General features: G+C 36.1%; 1 protein-coding gene across 15 annotated transcripts in view; it reads left to right on the forward strand.

Moving 5' to 3' along the window:
- Positions 1–17,286, forward strand: part of LOC132698775 (disco-interacting protein 2) — a 236,299-nt gene that overhangs the window by 215,207 nt on the left and 3,806 nt on the right. For 11 of the 15 annotated variants that reach the window (XM_060665018.1, XM_060665020.1, XM_060665019.1 and 8 more), the window contains 7 exons: positions 965–1,606; positions 2,800–3,031; positions 7,658–7,791; positions 7,856–8,107; positions 13,155–13,378; positions 13,434–13,625; positions 15,300–16,013. In XM_060665018.1, the coding sequence (XP_060521001.1) occupies positions 965–1,606; positions 2,800–3,031; positions 7,658–7,791; positions 7,856–8,107; positions 13,155–13,378; positions 13,434–13,625; positions 15,300–16,013 (2,390 nt within the window). The remainder of the gene's footprint in view (positions 1–964; positions 1,607–2,799; positions 3,032–7,657; positions 7,792–7,855; positions 8,108–13,154; positions 13,379–13,433; positions 13,626–15,299; positions 16,014–17,286) is intronic. The other 4 variants (XM_060665025.1, XM_060665032.1, XM_060665027.1 and 1 more) reach the window with 3 other exon arrangements.

Here is a 17,286-nt window from a genome sequence, read left to right on the forward strand (position 1 = left end):
AAATTTTTATGTGGTAGTTAACTTTAGCTTTTTGGATTTGACATGTTCATTAATTATTTCAAAGCAACTTCCACAGGCTACTATAATACTTTTTACAAGACTTCTGGATTCCTCCTGCGTCGGTTTTTGCTAAGTCGAAATTGCTGACGTTTCGCCAATCATCCTGTTGGCTTCTTCAGAGCTTGACTCAAACTGGCTCGTATTTTACTCTGTACCTGCTTACATATTGTTTGAAGGGGCGCTATTGCGAGCTGATTGTAGAGACCGGACGAATAATATCAACTATGCTCAAAGAACATGAAAGAGCATTACGACTAAGACAAATAAACTCATCAGCTGTTGCCGAACACACTCATGAAACCGGACATAAAATTTTATTCGATAAAACTAAAATTCTTGCATGTGATTCTACCATCGAAAAATCCGATAGTCTATAGAAATCTATAAACAACCTAACAATCTTAACCGCGACCCAGGTCTTTATCTGTCACCGATATGGGAATCAGTCATCCGAGACGGTGTTTATGCCCCTCATTAGCGCACCCATCAAACAATATATAAGCAGGTACAGAGTAAAATACGAGCCAGTTTCAGTCAAGCTCTGAAGAAGCCAACAGGATGATTGGTGAAACGTCAGCAATTTTGACTCAGCAAAAACCGACGCAGGAGGAATCCAGTTTTGTAAAAAGTATGAAATGTTCATTTTTTGGCTCACCCTCTATATTTCAATTTTAATTAGGAAAATTAATATAAGAAAAAATGATTTAAAACTATCTTCAAGAATAATCCAGGTACCATACAATAGTATCGAAAAGTAGACACCACGGAAATATTTTTCTAAACTATTCATTTTACAATTTTTGTTGGTAATTTTGATTGCCTGCCTGCTAGAAATTAAAAAAATTATCCGAAGAATCCTTTGATTAAACGTGGGCGACGTCTATACTTTATTTGAATTTTTTAGGTATCTGTCAGGAGACCCGGACGGGGCGGGGTCAACGCGACCGGTCGGGGAGTCTTATCGATGCAAGGTCTAAGCTTCGGGGTGGTGAGGGTAGATCAAGAGAACAGCCTCACCTCTCTCACTTTACAAGACTGCGGGCAGGTAATGCCCGGATGCGTCATAGTGGTAGTAAAAATGGAAGGACCCTCGTATCTGTGCAAAACGGACGAAGTTGGTGAGATCTGCATCAACTCTGGCGCAACCGGAACCCAATACTGGGGCCTTCCCGGACTAAGCAATACCACGTTCAAGGTCCAATTAGGTTTCCTGTTGAGCGTCAGGTTTTGCAAATGTTTGTTTCAATTTCAGATTCAGCCTTTAGGTGCAGATGGTAAACCGGTATCGGAAACTGAGTACACCCGTAGCGGATTGTTGGGTTTCCTCGGTCCCGGGGGTTTGGTGTTCGTTTGTGGTTCACGGGACGGCCTGATGACAGTTACTGGACGAAAACACAATGCCGACGACATAATCGCTACTGTATTAGCGGTTGAGCCCATGAAATTTATTTACCGAGGCAGAATAGCAGTATTTAGCATCAGGGTATTGCGGGACGAAAGGATCTGCGTCATTGCAGAACAGAGGCCAGATTGCAGTGAAGAAGAGGTATATTAATATAATAATAATGATCTTTATTGTCTAGCAGACTAACATCCGTTTGCAAGACAATTTTATCCTAACATCTATAAACTATTACTAATCAACACATAATAATAATACACATTATATTCACTGTAACAAAAATATGTTTTCTATTAATGTGGTAAACTGTGAGACAGAAATCGTCAGTATCATTACAGAAGTGATTAAATAATTTCATCAACTGGTAGAAAGGATCTTTGATCAAAAAATTATTTTTTGGGGTTACTACTTAAAATACAGGCGATGCCTACAATCCTTGAAGGTACATGAAAATTCAGTTGGCGTAGCAACTCAAGGTAGTTCACTAATAAGCTCCATAGTTTCTACGATTTACCAGTAAAGGAACCTTAAACATTCCTCATAGATCACTTTGTTTTCAGTTTTGGTGATATTAAATATTTGCCATTTTGTGAAACCATCCTCTATATTCCAGCATACATAAGAATTTTAAAGTATGTTGGAAAGTTTCGCTAAAAAACGCTAGATATTTTTACTAAAGGATAACTTTGTGTCATAAGTTATAACCAAGTCTTTAAAAGTGTCACAAGTTCTTAATATTACCAGTTATATTTGAAAATGACATTGCAAAGCATTTATCTGTATTCAGGGGTAAATTACTGGAAGCCCACCAAGAACCAACTGCCTCCAAATAATCACTATCAGCAAAGACCATAATTTGAATTTGAAATCAATGTTAGCAACTATATCATTAATGAAAAGTGAGTAAGAAAATCAATTGCGCCTCTACTAGCCATAAACCTAAAGGATGCGTGACCGTGGACCTATCTCTACACTCTATTCTGTTATATGATTTTATTAATTCCACAAGGTACAGTGTGGTATATCCGGCCAAAAGCCCTCGAGAAGTCTGTATACTACATCTATTTGCCTTTTGTCGTTTAGCAGTGAATTCTACAAAGCAAGCTAAGTTATCAAGTGTTTCACTTGGCTGAAAATACGGTCATGCAACAACATCTCAAATGCGCTCGCAAAACGTGATATCGATACAGGGATATAATTGCTAATTCTCTACCGTCAGTAATAAATGTCTTAGAAAATTAATTCAACTGAGGGACATTGTTGGAATCTTTGTCAATTCCGTATTTAAAGGAAAGTTCTTGAGTTACATGTAAAAAACGCCTACGTTTTTATTCTAGTCTTTTCAATGGATGTCAAGAGTTCTACAGGCGGTGGATTCGATCCATCAAGTGGGCATTTACTGTTTAGCCCTAGTTCCGCCCAATTACCTACCCAAAACGCCATTGGGCGGCATACATCTCTCCGAGACAAAACGACGGTTCCTGGAAGGTAACCTCCATCCCGCCAATGTGCTGATGTGTCCCCATACCTGTGTGACGAATTTGCCCAAACCCAGAGAAGTGCACGCAGGTAAATACATAATGGACATATTTTTCACTCAAACAAGCATGGCGAATACTAACATTGAGATAATTTGGGGGCACTTGCCATATTTTAGAATGACACCACAGCATACTAATTTATAGGCCAAAAATTAAAACGAGGTAATCCCGCGATTTAGATGTATAGTAGATGGGGAAATTTTAACTGTAATTGCCAAATTTCATACAAATGAGCCGCGTTGCCAAACTGTTGTGTTTCTTCGATTCTGCCAGGAAATTACATAAAACGTTGTCGTTATGTAATACTACGTGTTCCATAATGCAAGTTGCAAGTCAATAGAGATATAAACTAAATTGAGTTTGTTCAAAAAATTTTGCAATGGGTTACAGTAGACAACCAAACTTAAAAAGATTTTACAAAAAAATGTAATGTAATTTGTAGAAATATGAGGATTTGAAAATTGCTACGAAAACATCATCACTTATTGTTAAACCATATAGCTACTAGACATATGGTAGCTGTAATTGCAAATTCTGACGTTGGACCCAAAAGACCTTGACGCTTTCTTTCAACAAGCAATATGGCCCGTGGCACATCTTTAATGTTTGAAAGCGGCATTTTTTCGGCAGTATTTTCTCAAAATATGTCGAAATCCTATTAAATTTTCAGGCAAAAAAGGAGTTAAGGTGTGAAAAAGCAGTGCAGTGCAGTGCACTCACGTCATAATTCTGTAATTAATTATGTATGTGTAATGTATTTTTTCATGATTTTTTCCGATTTTTTTTGCTTGTAAATCGGCGCAAAGCGTTAGTCTTCATAAACTCATAGATTTAAGCTCTATTGGAAATGTAACCAAAGTGGAAATCACCAAAGATGGCTGTTAAAAGTCTATATATAACTTAGAGATGCTAGATATCGCACAAGAAACATCTAAGTAGAAAAAATGTTCAAGAAGCAACTCCTATAGACAGAACGCTCATTCCTTCACCGCAAGTTTAGTAAAGATATAAATATAAAATGTGCCAATGGACAAATTGTTTAACAAATTGTAGGTATTAGAAAACATAACCAAGAAAATTAAAGACTATTATAAAACAAGTTAGTTTCGGAGAATTAATTAATTAATAGAATTAGTATAATTTATTTATCTCTTCAAAGAAACATCCTCATTTCTCTCGTTTCTAATATAGTGATTACAAAACATTTTTGCAGAAAGTTTAGCCATATTGTTTATTTTATCACGAATTAAAAAACGAAATTCCATTGAAATAAATTAGCGTATTTTGCTGGAAAAAAATGCATCGTGTCCGTCATCAAAAACTGCCAATTAAAAATTGTTATATGCTAAAAATCCATGCAGAAATTTAGTTATACTTTGGCACAGGGCACAGACTATTCTGTGACAATAGTAATAACTTAACTCGGCGTTGCCAATTATGTTAGGATTTCAAACATTGATGTTGCGTTCTTATCAAAATCAATCAATTATCCAACAAAAATACGGCAATGTCACAACTTAGTCAGTTGAGGGGTGACGCATGTGCAAAATATCCATACCTTCTACCGAGGTAGGGCCACTGTATTATCTAATTAGCTATATGTGTTAAACGCTTGTTTGAATAGTACTGCAGAGAATTTAGGAAAACATATTGTTGGTTAGTTAACTAGGTATGTTTGTTAATGCGTATTCATTATGCATTCAAACACATTTTCAACTGTTTTTGCGACTCTGAATGATGAAGTTTGGTGGCAAATAGCTTTGACCACATTCAGAACCAAATTCAGAAACACTGGCCATTTTCAAGATCTAATTTTACCAATAACTGCCGCAAAGCGGATTGTATCATTCTAATTTTAAATACTGCGGCAGGTGAAGTACCTGTCCGTCTACCTGCCAGTCTCGGAAGCGTTGACAATCATCATAAAACTAACTCTCTGACATTAAGCACACAAACTTGTTGAGATAAGGGCTACCAAATTCACTGCGCCTCTTCATTTGTTCATTTCTTATTAACGTTATTCCCTATGATGCCTGAACTAACATTGAAGGCCCCTCAGATTGTCATTACTCCAGAAACGCGCGTTGTGAGTATAAAAAGACAATAAAATTTGGTCCAAAATATCTTAATGGTTAAGAATCCACTGGCACAATTCTAATGATTTGGAAAGTCTTGGGTCTTAAATCCTGTAGTTTTAGAAAATGGTAAAGATGTAATCCTTGCATTTGGGTCATTCTACTACGCTTAAAATTTATTTACCTACGTCACAAAACTGGGAATAACGGCTAAACTTTTTCTTTTCATAGAAAAATGTCGATCTGAAAAGATTAAAATATCATATCGGTAAACCTACAAGGGGATGCTATTTGAGGATTTTCATCAACTCTGTTTTACCTTCCCTCGATTCTCAATCCTGCGAATCAAGTCTTGCTGACCTATGTATATTAGAAGAGACTCTCCGATGTGGTTGCCGTCTTTCTTACTCCCATACAGCGGCTCACGTGTTATCATTGCGAAAACCGCAAATACAGTGAATCTCTACTAAATCTCTATTCGAAAAACTCTCCATACCAAATTTCACATTTTATAATTTTAGAATCAGATTCAGCATGCCAGAACTACTAAATCCCCAAAATTTCAAAATTCCTTTTAGGACATGCAACTCCATTAGGGGGTGTTTCTCGACATATTTATACGTAAAACTAAGGCTTATATTGGACAAATATTTGGAATATTCTGTTATAGTTTGGCCCACGAATTTCGGGACACCCGGGGTGCCCTTTATTTAAATTTAATCGCAAAAATAGAAAAAATGTATTAAGGAAAATTCATTGACGCTCTTTAATTGCATTGTTTTTGAGCTTCTGACAGAATTTAGCTAGTAAAATCAGTCCTTTTTTGCTCATCATTTTGGGACAGCCTGTATATAAATACAGTGATACGCACAACAGCCTCTACGAGGCGAATGCTAATAAGTACTCTTGATGAGTGCCGAAAGGTGAGGAGTGAGACGGGCAATGTTTTCTGCATCATAATGTTCGGTGACTTTACTCTATGGAACGCCGTATTACCCTTTAATAAAAACAAAAAATTATGCAACATAAAAATTGAATCATTTTAATGTAAATGTTTAGTATGTTATTTTAAATAGCATTCTTTATTTAATTTATTGAAAGGTATTGGACAATTTGTAAGCAAACTTTTTAAATATAACAAATAACATGTTTCTGTATGGAATGCTGTTTTGCTACTTAATGCAATAACTTTTGATATGAAACAATTTTGTTGTTTATCAGTGAACCGATTGAAATATAATTTGTGGGACAAAATTATTTGTTAATTTAAAATATTAAACCGAAACTTCCGCAACGTACTCCATGAAATATAAAATAAAGAAAGAATCTAATTCGCCATCTTAAATATTTGTAACGTTCAAACACCAGAATTCCATGTTTTGCCAATCATTTTATTTGTCATATAAAATAATTGGGATGAAAGATATTTTTGGAATCAAATGTTTGTTAAACGTTTTGAAACTGAATTTAAATAATTTCTATTTCTATGATTGATGAATAAAAATGTTTCAATTTAAATTGTCAGCAAACATTTTAAGTAATGTATGTAAGTATGTAATTATGTAAGTTTCGAATTCTTCTTCTTTTTTGGCAGCTCCAAGTCAGTGCATGTAACCTATATAATTTTGTAATCAATTCAAGTTAGTGAAATAGTTATAATGGGCACTCTGTTGGAATATAAGCATTTTAGGTAATGACAAACATGTGTTATACCTAGGAAAGGGAGTGGGTGTATTTATTGTTTCCAAATCTCGTCGTCTGCGCGATTAAGTAGCAAATCCTACGACTTCCGAGGATGACAATAATTTTGAGTCAATTATCTATACTACTAGAAGGTATTTTCCTATTTTGCAAAAAAGCGCATCCTTCTCAGTTAGGCAAATTCGGACTACTTTCCAATAAATGGCGAAAACTGATTTAAGTTAAATAATCAACTTCATAAAGTATTATAGCATGGTAGCTAATTTATACACTTTGTTTAGCCGATTAGATTGTCAACATTTAATCATAGGATATTCAAGTGAAGCAGCAAAGTGTTGTTTGTTTACATTGAAATATTAGATCTAAGCCTTAATTGAGCGGCCAAAAAAAAGAAGATTTCTAGTTGTGGCATCATGACGTCACAAAACTTATATAAACCGCCGTAATATACAGCGCAAAATTAAAATTTAATACGTCGCTCATAAAAATAATAAATATTTAAATTTCGTAATAAAAGTGTTCATAAAACAAATAAACTTGAAATTCTGATGTCTATATAAAACTATCTTACCAAAATTTAAGTTTGTCAATTAAATTGTTTTTTATTTTATGTTTCCACGAATTAAAATGGTTCATGAATAAGATTGTTTGTTGAAAATGTGAATTGTTCTTGTTCAACATATTAAATTTCAATCGGTTCAATTTAAACACTGAAATTATACACAATAATAATATTAATAATAATAAAGCATTGTTTTCTCGTAATTGTTGTACGAAAATATTTTCATTAAATATTAAAACGGCGTTCCATAATATTGGCTTATTGATCGCTTCTGAGTGATTTGCTATAGCATGTCGTTTTTCCTCTTGCGTTTCAGCAACGGACTGTGTTTCAGACGTGGGTCCTGCGTCTGTTATCGTCGGCAATCTCGTGCAGGGCAACCGTTTGGCCAGCGCCCAAGGTCGCGATATCGGCGGTCTTTTAGACGAAGACAGCGACTCATCCAAAAAGGTAAGGTTCACCTTCTTACATCTATAGTTTCGAGACGCGCTTATCGTAATTTTCGCCTTTCCAGCAACAGTTCATCGCGGAAATCCTAAGGTGGAGGGCGCAGAGCACCTCGGACCACGTCCTGTTTACGCTGTTGAACAGTAAGGGCGCTGCTGCCAAAGTGCTGTCCTGCGCCGAGTTGCACAAGAAAGCTGAACGCATAGGCAATCTCCTTGTCGAAAAAGGACACGTCAACACAGGGGATCACGTCGCGCTGATCTTCCCTCCCGGACTGGATTTGATTTGCGCATTTTACGGGTGTCTGTACGTTGGGGTGGTAAGTATACGAATACCTGGTACATTATAATTGAAATACAAATATTCATCAAAAGAATAAAAATGCTGATTAATTAAAAATCGTCTGACTGTTTGTTTATACATTTCAAATGGTATATTACGAATAGCATTTGGAAGCGCATTAAAAAAATTAATGGACCAATAATTTGAATTAGTTTGACACATCTCCGAGCGGTAGTAGGTAATAACCACATTGTGTCCACCTCTGGTTTGATGGTCATGCAATTCCTTATAAGTGGTAAATAGATTTTTCTTTATAAATAATAGATTCTCTAAGATTTTTAAGTCTTGAAAGGCATTTTTACAGCCCTCCCGACAATCAAGTCCACTAATAATTTGAATTGCTTTTCGTTATAATCTATACAAACGGTGCCTGCCAGCAACATGGCCCCATATTAAGATCGCAGAAAAAGTGCAAAATATGCAGTCCGTAACACACCGGAAGAGACATTTTCGGTCAAGCGTCGAAGCAAATACAAATTTTTGGTCAGTTTCTGAGCAACAAAATCTATATGGGAGTCCCACTCAAGTTTTGGGTCAATATGGATACCAAGAAATCTGGTATTTATTTTACTAAAATTAACTTAACTTAAATTTGGCATGGAAAAACCACTGTCCCTGTTTTATCATTATTTAAAGCTAATTTATTGGCACTAAACCAATGTTCAGCCTATTCCTGTGCGATCCTGGAACTCTGCAACATGTCTTCTAATGAATCCCACATCACAGTGGTGTCATCAGCCAAAAATGTGTAAGGATCCACAAGGGGAAGGTCATTTATATATATTAAAAATAATATGGGGCCCAAAATTGACCCTTGGGGCACTCCAATGTTCGCCTAACTCTTTACTGATGTCACTTCAGAGTACTTAATCACCTGGCATCTATTGCTAAAGTAAGATTGCATCAAACCAAGGCTGCTATTTGAAAAATTATAAGCCTCTAACTTACGCAGAAGAATTCCATCGACACAGTCGAAGGCCTTAGTGAGATGACAAAATAATACAGTGTTGCCAATTCTGGAATGCATCTGTAATGTGTGAAACTAAATTGAGAATGCCTGAGTGTTTTTATTTCTTCTAAAACCACACTGATTATTATTACAAATGCCATTAATTTCAAAATATTGAACTAATTGTTTAGCTATACATTTCTCTACAATCTACAATATAAGCAGATTCCAAGACATCCATAAAATTACTAAATCTATCACTTACGTTTAAATCGTTATCTAAAATAAAACTCCAAGATGTATCTGATATGATACCGTGAAATTGGTTCAGTCCCATCTGTGTGATCGGCCTGCACATTTTTTTGGATCGTTGCATAGTGTCAGGTAATAACTGCAATCTGATCCTTATGATCCGAGATCGCCAGATCTAATACACTGATATATGCTGAAATTTTAACTCAGTACTTATGAAAATGTTATCTAAACACGCATCTCCTCTGGTCGCCACATACACCATCTGTTTTAGACCAAAGCAAGCTAAAAACTCGATAAGTCAACGTGTGTTTGTTTCGTTGGTGTTAACATGCACATGCAAAGTCTCCTGCTATCATAAGGTTCTTTCTGGCGTCATGAAAATTCAAAACTTTGTCTATTGCTTCCAAACAGGCGTCAAACTGGCCTACCGGCGACCTATATACAATTAAGAGGAATATATTGAAACCTTTCAAATACACACAGCAAAATTCAAAACATTTTTCAATATTGTAGTTAACTTCAAAGTTCTTCAGATCACTCTTAAAAAAAATAACTGTACCTCCACCTGTAACTGTCTGTCTTGCGCAACCCATTATTACAGAATGAAGATATTTCAGCTTCACTTAGCCAAAGTTCTGTGATGCATAAAATGTCAAAATTCTGTCTGTCATTTAACAGTTTTAACAGTTTTTTTTTGTACCTTCTTCCAAGTTGTTTTCTTTTCTTTTTAAATGATCTATTGAGCCCTCTTATAAAAAAGAGTTAAGTCTAATAATTGTGTTTTTGTTATTATTTGCAGATTCGGGTAGATTTTCTAGAAAGTGTTGTCCTAATCTAAAGTCGAATCGATTAAATAAAATTTGTTTTGGCCAGAAGCTTTCTTCATACACCTGTTGCTATAATGTTGGTTCAACTCCGCCCATGAAAGATTGGTTATCTTGGCTTTTCTTTTTGGTCTACAATTTTTTCACAATAGTGTCAGTAGAGTTCGTACGTTTTTCTATATAGTTTTGCATTAATTCTGAGGTGACATCACTCGGTACCCGTGTCACAAAAAGCCATATTTTCTTACCCTCATTTTCCTTTATGGCGTGAAACCTTTCAAACCTTTCAAAGGGGTTCCTCTTTTATGATTTCTATAATTTCCTCTTCGCGATTTAACTTTTTGAAATCCATCCTCTGTGGTCTCCTGTATATTTCCATTATCCAAGTTGATTATTTCTTCAAACTTGTTTGTAGTTTGTGTTCTGACGAGTTCCGATGAAACAGTTTTCGAGTCTAACAATTGTTTTGGTTCACTCTGAACTTGCCGATGTATATTTGTTTTCATACTAGAGTTTTTGTTTGTTGTGTCTGAAGTGTCAGGTTTTTGTGAGAGGTTCTTTTTTGTGGCGTCATACTTCGGTTTACTGTTTGAAAGAAATTCGAGTTTATTTTGGTATTTGTTTTTCAGCTTTTCTTCCAGCGTCGTAATTTTTTCATTTAGTAACATAATGAGATTTTCTTTTACCGCTATGATAGTTTCCTTATCATTAATAATTTTTCGAAGTAGTTTATTTTCATCTTTCAGGAACGCTTCATCTGTCAATGCATGTTTTAAACATGCTGGATAAAACAGCCCTGTACACTTAACACATTTGACCTTAGAAACCACTTTCATTAAACAATGTTTGCAATTTATTTCACGAGTTTTCTTTAGGCGACGACAGAGAACTAATTGTAGTCGGCGCCATCTTAGAGGGTTCTAGTGTTCCCAACGATATACCGTTTTTACGTTATAATACGGTATTTAACTTCGGTAAATTTTTATGAAAGTCTAAGCGCAGACCTACCTCCCTTGGGTTTCTCTTTGTAACCCTCAATAAATAGATTCGCAATTTCACAATGATGTTCGATACTGCGTGCATACAAATGATGAAAGTTAATGGATTTTTGTACAGTTTCATCGATGAAATTACTCGATTAGTATTAGTATTAGTAAAATTGAATAATGTTGGTATTAGTAGTACCTCAATAAAAATGGCACATTGAGTCTTGAAAAACAATTGAATCACAGCAAGTTGGTAATTACTAATTACAAACACAAGACGGAATAGAGATAACTTCATATAACTGACAGCATACTCCGATTTCACCAACCCCCACAAATCAGCCAATAACAAACTGGGACAACATCCATTATAAATCAATTATCTACATAAGATATTGTATTACTTTCCTAGGAAAATATTTGTTAATATTTTCCTATTTGTTAAACCCTCAAATTGAAAATCAGTTTAAGCTTTCTAAAGTATTTTTAATATAGGAGATCAATCTATCTAATGGGAAAATTCAATTTAAAATCGAGCGACCTAAAGCAGGGACTGTTTTAGGAAGATTTATAAAAAGCACACTAATATGAATTAATATAACAGTTTAATCAAAGTAAATTTCCCTACTCTTAAAATATAACGGTCCGCACGACACAGTTCTTGTCGGCTAACATCTTAAATACAGCCCTGGCTTGTGGTACATGTGCTGAAAAGAATGGTCCCTTCCACTTTACAACAGGCGGATCTGAGCTTTAGGGTAGAATTCGTAGTCATTAGTTGTGAAAGCACTGTTGAAGATGTAATAGATGATAATTTTAACGCTTACGATGATAAGCAGCCTATTGCCTTGGTAAATCATAAAATCCTTATGTCAATTTTCCTTTAAATAGGATTCAGTGAAGTGTCTTGTAAATTCGTATCATCCTTTTTAACCACAAAAAGTAATACTTGAAGGAACTTCTGGGCCTTTGACTATTAATAAGGGAATATTTTACTTGCGATTTTTACATTCATGTTTACAATGTCATTACTGTTTTGTGATTATCATTTTTATGCGAACAACAATTTACTGTACTTTATTTTTTCTGAGAAATGCCTTAACGGGACAAGCGACAGTATTAATTTTGATGTGAATAGAGTCTACAATTCTGTCACTGAACAGAAGCTCGTAGTTGATCCTAATTAATCCTTAGCGATGATATTTACAAATGACAATCTAATTGCCAATATTAAAAGGATCAAAAGCATGTAAAGAACTCTGCATTGCCTTTTTGTAGGCAGTTGCAAAAGTTCGGGAATTTATAAAAGTCATCACTGTCGCCAACAAGATTCTAAAACCCTCCTATGGGATACTCTAGTACTATCACGTTTAATCATTGTAACAGCATCAAAACTGATGTATATCTTATTGCTAACTTTATTTTCTAGAGCTTCCCATTGAAAATCACAAACAAAGCAAATAAAAACACTTGTCCCTATGCATATCTTTAGCTTTTTTGTAGATATATGTTAGGTTTCGTAGTGACAATTGTATTGGGACTTTGCCGGTATTGTCAACCTGTTGCGGTTGTGTTTTTCTAAGGTTGTTTGCCATTTTGCAACATTCTTTCTTAGACCTATAAACTAAACTAGAAAATGTATACCGGAAATACCGTTCGAGTAATTTAACATAAAAAAAATAAGAATATTTTTCATATGAACATGAATCCTGCAATGCACAGTTTTCAAAATGACACAATTTTTTAAAAAAGTGCAGTGCCGTCCGCGGAGGTGTCCTATCGAATATTTGTCACAAAAAAATGTGCGCCACTGACATTTTTACCAATTTTTTTTTCAATTTAAGTAATTAAAAATGCTGCGTATGCCTTTAAAGTTCAGAAAAGTCCGAAAGACTAAAGCACTTATCCTTATTAAGATGAAGAAGATTTAACATTTTAAAAGATCATTTGAAACCAAACCGAAGAATAAGTACTTTCATTAATTTCGTTAATAAATAAATTAACCGCTAGGTTCCGGTTACCATCCGCCCGCCTCACCCGCAAAACCTTCAAACGACTCTGCCCACGGTCCGCATGATCGTGGACGTTTCGATGTCGGTATTGGTGCTGTCAACTCAGGCTGTGATCAAATTGCTCAGGTCCAAGGAGGCCAGCAATGTAGTAGATATCAAGTCGTGGCCGATCATATTGGACACGGACGATATGCCCAAGAAGAAGCTACCCGTAGTTTATAGGTATATACCCAGTATGCAACTCACAGGTCCGCGATAGAGCAGAGTTATTTTTCAGAGCTCCTACTGCCGAAATGTTAGCGTATTTAGACTTTAGTGTATCGACCACCGGCATGCTCGCCGGTATCAAGATGTCGCACGCCGCCGTCACCAATCTCTGCAAAAGCATGAAGCTGGCTTGCGAACTCTATCCCAGTCGACACATTGCGTTGTGTTTAGACCCGTATTGCGGACTGGGATTTTCTCTTTGGTGAGTTGGGTTGGATATAACGACAAATAATCGTGCCAAGTTTGTTGAAAATAAGCTAAAAGGTTTTTGAGTACTTAATAAAAATCTGATTTTTTAATATACTATAATATAATATTCTTGTCTCATAAATATGATGCCCTTAATATTTTGGTACTGAATTCGGAAACACCCTGTATGCTTTTTTTCTCTGAAAGAGTTGTTATAAACGAGAATAATTTCGTTTATAGACGACTCAAAGATTTGCAATTTTGGGGTTATTTCTAAGCAAATACAAATGGTAGGAAATAACAAAAAAACTAAATTATGTTTTAGTGTTTTGTCTAGGGGCGTTTTGTCTAACTAGAAGTATTAGAAGGGTACTTCTAAAAACTTTAAAGACTATTTACGTATAATCTAGTGACATACTTCAAATATGGACGTTTTAATTTTCTTAAATAGGACGATGTACATATCTAACAAAAAAATAATTTTTTCCTGATGTTGCAAGTGAATATGTTTTGCTTCGTTGTAAATAGTTTAAATACCGGAAAAAGTTGATTATGGAAACATTATTGCTTTATGTATAGTAGGTATGTTAAAAACCTAGTTTATAACAATTAACATGTGTTTAATCATAACTGGTGCTCAAAATAACTCTCGTTCTGCTCTATGCATGCATCGTTCGGCTCTGCTTGGGTGTCAAGTGCGGGAGGCTATCTGGTTGGTACATGTGTACCAAGCCAATTTTCACCAAAATTGAGAGTCTTCGTTAGACCTTTAGTTTCTTTAGTCCCTGAGCACCGTCTTGTTGAAACAACGTTATGTTGTAACCTCTCCCTCAAGGAACATTAAACAACTAGGATTCAAACTAGTGGGATCTTTATTGCCTTGACGTAAACGTATAATTACTGATCCAAACGCCGTGCAAACGCAGAAAGTACCTTAACCGACGTTGCTGCTAATCGTCCGCTCCTTCACTTATGAAAACATACCTTACCTCCCCTGTCCTTCCCTACACTACCGCACGGGCACAGACTCATCACATGCATCGACAACAAAAATTCATAAAGCACCTAACAGGCGGGTTGATTACGGTCTCTTATTACACATCGTTCCAAAATATATGTGTAACCTTTCAAATTAAAAATCAATCGTACTTGTTATGTACCCCGGCGACAGTTTAAAGAATATTTATGTTTGGCCAATATCGATCATAAATTTCCGACCCATATTACAGTCTCAAAGAAATTAGAACCTCTATTAAGCTTTTGCATGATATCATTATTGAGCTGGCAATATAAGTTTTTATTTTTCTTGTATTGTATTGTTTATAATAGTAGTTTCGATGGTATCTCGGCTATCCAAAACTTTTAATTTAATTGGTCTGTCAAAACTTTTGTATTTTCCAATATCTTCTATACCAAGTATAGTATATATAATATACTATACAAAATCATATTTTGCATTTGTGAATCTTAAGAGGCATGCATGCATGTGACGCATCATTTAAAAGCGTTTTTTATGCAATTTAACTATGCTGTTCAATATATAAAAATGTTATTCGGTGTTATCGGTAAAAAACTTCGAGGATGTCCAACACTGGAAACATTCCCTCAGCCCTTCAATGCTATCTCTCTTGATCTATGAGTTGATCAATACTTATGCTCTAAAGCACCGATGATCTTGCTCTTCCAGGTGTTTAAGTAGTATATATTCCGGTCACCATTCCATCCTTATACCGCCTTCAGAAGTCGAAGTGAATCCATCATTGTGGTTGTCAGCAGTAAGCCAGTATAAAGTACGCGACACTTTCTGCTCGTACGGCGTAATGGAGCTGTGCACGAAAGGCCTAGGCACTTCGGTCGGCCAGCTCAAAGCTAGAGGCGTGAGTCTGAGCTGCGTCAGGACGTGTGTCGTCGTTGCCGAGGAACGACCGCGGATCAATTTAACCACGAGCTTTTCGAAGCTTTTTAGTGCCATCGGTTTGAGTCCCAGAGCCGTGTCGACCTCATTCGGCTGTAGGGTGAACGTAGCCATTTGTCTTCAAGGCGCTTCGAGTCCCGAACCGTCGACCGTCTACGTGGATCTGCGTGCATTAAGAAACGACCGAGTCAGTTTGGTGGAGCGAGGCAGCCCGCACAGTTTGTGTTTGATGGAGAGCGGGAAACTTTTGCCTGGAGTTAAGGTCATCATAGCGAATCCGGAAACGAAAGGCCAATGCGGCGATTCTCATCTCGGCGAAATCTGGGTGCAGAGCGGTCACAACGCTAGCGGTTATTTTACGATCTACGGAGACGAGTCGGAATACGGGGATCATTTTCACGCCAAACTGGTGACCGGAAACACGGGAGAGATCTACGCGAGGACGGGCTATTTGGGATTCCTAAGGAGGACGGAAGGCACAGAAAGGTAAGACATTTATTTTTCAAATAAACTTGAACTGTGGGTGGGGGCGGGGAGTAAGCTAGAGGAGACCTGTTCAAACCAGCCATCGGTTATTAATTCTCTCACAGCCGTAAAATTATCTCAACCCGAACCGAACCGAAAATTTAAACACCTTACATCTGCTCTTCTTTCTTCTAATTTCCACATTATACACTTCACCACAACCTTCCACAGAAAATGTGTCCATAAGCAACCCCACACTTGCCACTGTGATCCTTACACTCAAAATATCACTGACCTCATATTAAAAGTTAAAACAAGATTTATCACTTGTCGAAAAATCTCTCAACTTTTCGAAGGTAATGTTCATATCCCTCCTTTAGCTCCGCCCTCCAACAGTATATAAGCAGATACAGAGTAAAATCGGACCTAGTTTCAGTTAAGCTCTGACGAAGGCATCAGAATAATTGGCGAAACGTCAGCAAGTAAATAATTGGGTATTATTTCGCACACATATTTGAAATTTATAAAAAAAAAACAAGTTGTAAGTGGAATGACTTTTTGTCAATTTTGCTTAAGAAGGTAAATTCGCAAACTTACATCTCGTCATATATAAATTTGCTCCATCTTTTCTTATGTCATTCCTCTTTCTCTTAGTATATTCGCTATGTTCTGATCCCATGTTAGTTGCGGTCTTCCTCAGTATTGGCGGCTGGATCTTCTCGCTTCCCCGTTGGTCTCTTGTTGTCCATTCTTATTACCAGCGTAGTTATCTTTTCTCAGTATGTTTCAGAAATGGTTGTACTTTCAATCACTCTCTAATCGCGTCATTTTTGGGAAATTGGGATGAATATTCACTTGTATATAATTATTTTGGTTTTAGTTGATATTTCCGTCTTTCCTATGAAGCTCGATTTTAAAGTGTGAAATGGTCTTGAGGCACTCTCTATTCTCGCATTTAGTTTCTGTTTGGTGACACCCATTGCTAGTTAGCTGTACCCCCAGATATTTAAAATCGTCAACTTTCTTCATACGTTTCTTATTTAATTCAATGTTCAGAATTCCATTTGTTTTGGACGTAACCATAATTTTCGTTTTTTCTTCATTGATTTTATGTTTTTTCTCATTTAGCCTGTTGTTAGAGATTTCCAGGTTCTTCTTAATTTCCCTTTCATTTCTTGCAAACACAACCACATCATCGGCAAACGCACACTCGCGTATCCAAACGGGTTCCACATCTTTATACCATACTAAGAAACCGGATGTACTGGTTATTAATTATTAATTATTAATTAGT

This window comes from Cylas formicarius, unplaced genomic scaffold, assembly GCF_029955315.1.
Source record: "Cylas formicarius isolate icCylForm1 unplaced genomic scaffold, icCylForm1.1 PGA_scaffold_2__14_contigs__length_35257938, whole genome shotgun sequence".
Taxonomy (NCBI): domain Eukaryota; kingdom Metazoa; phylum Arthropoda; class Insecta; order Coleoptera; family Brentidae; genus Cylas; species Cylas formicarius.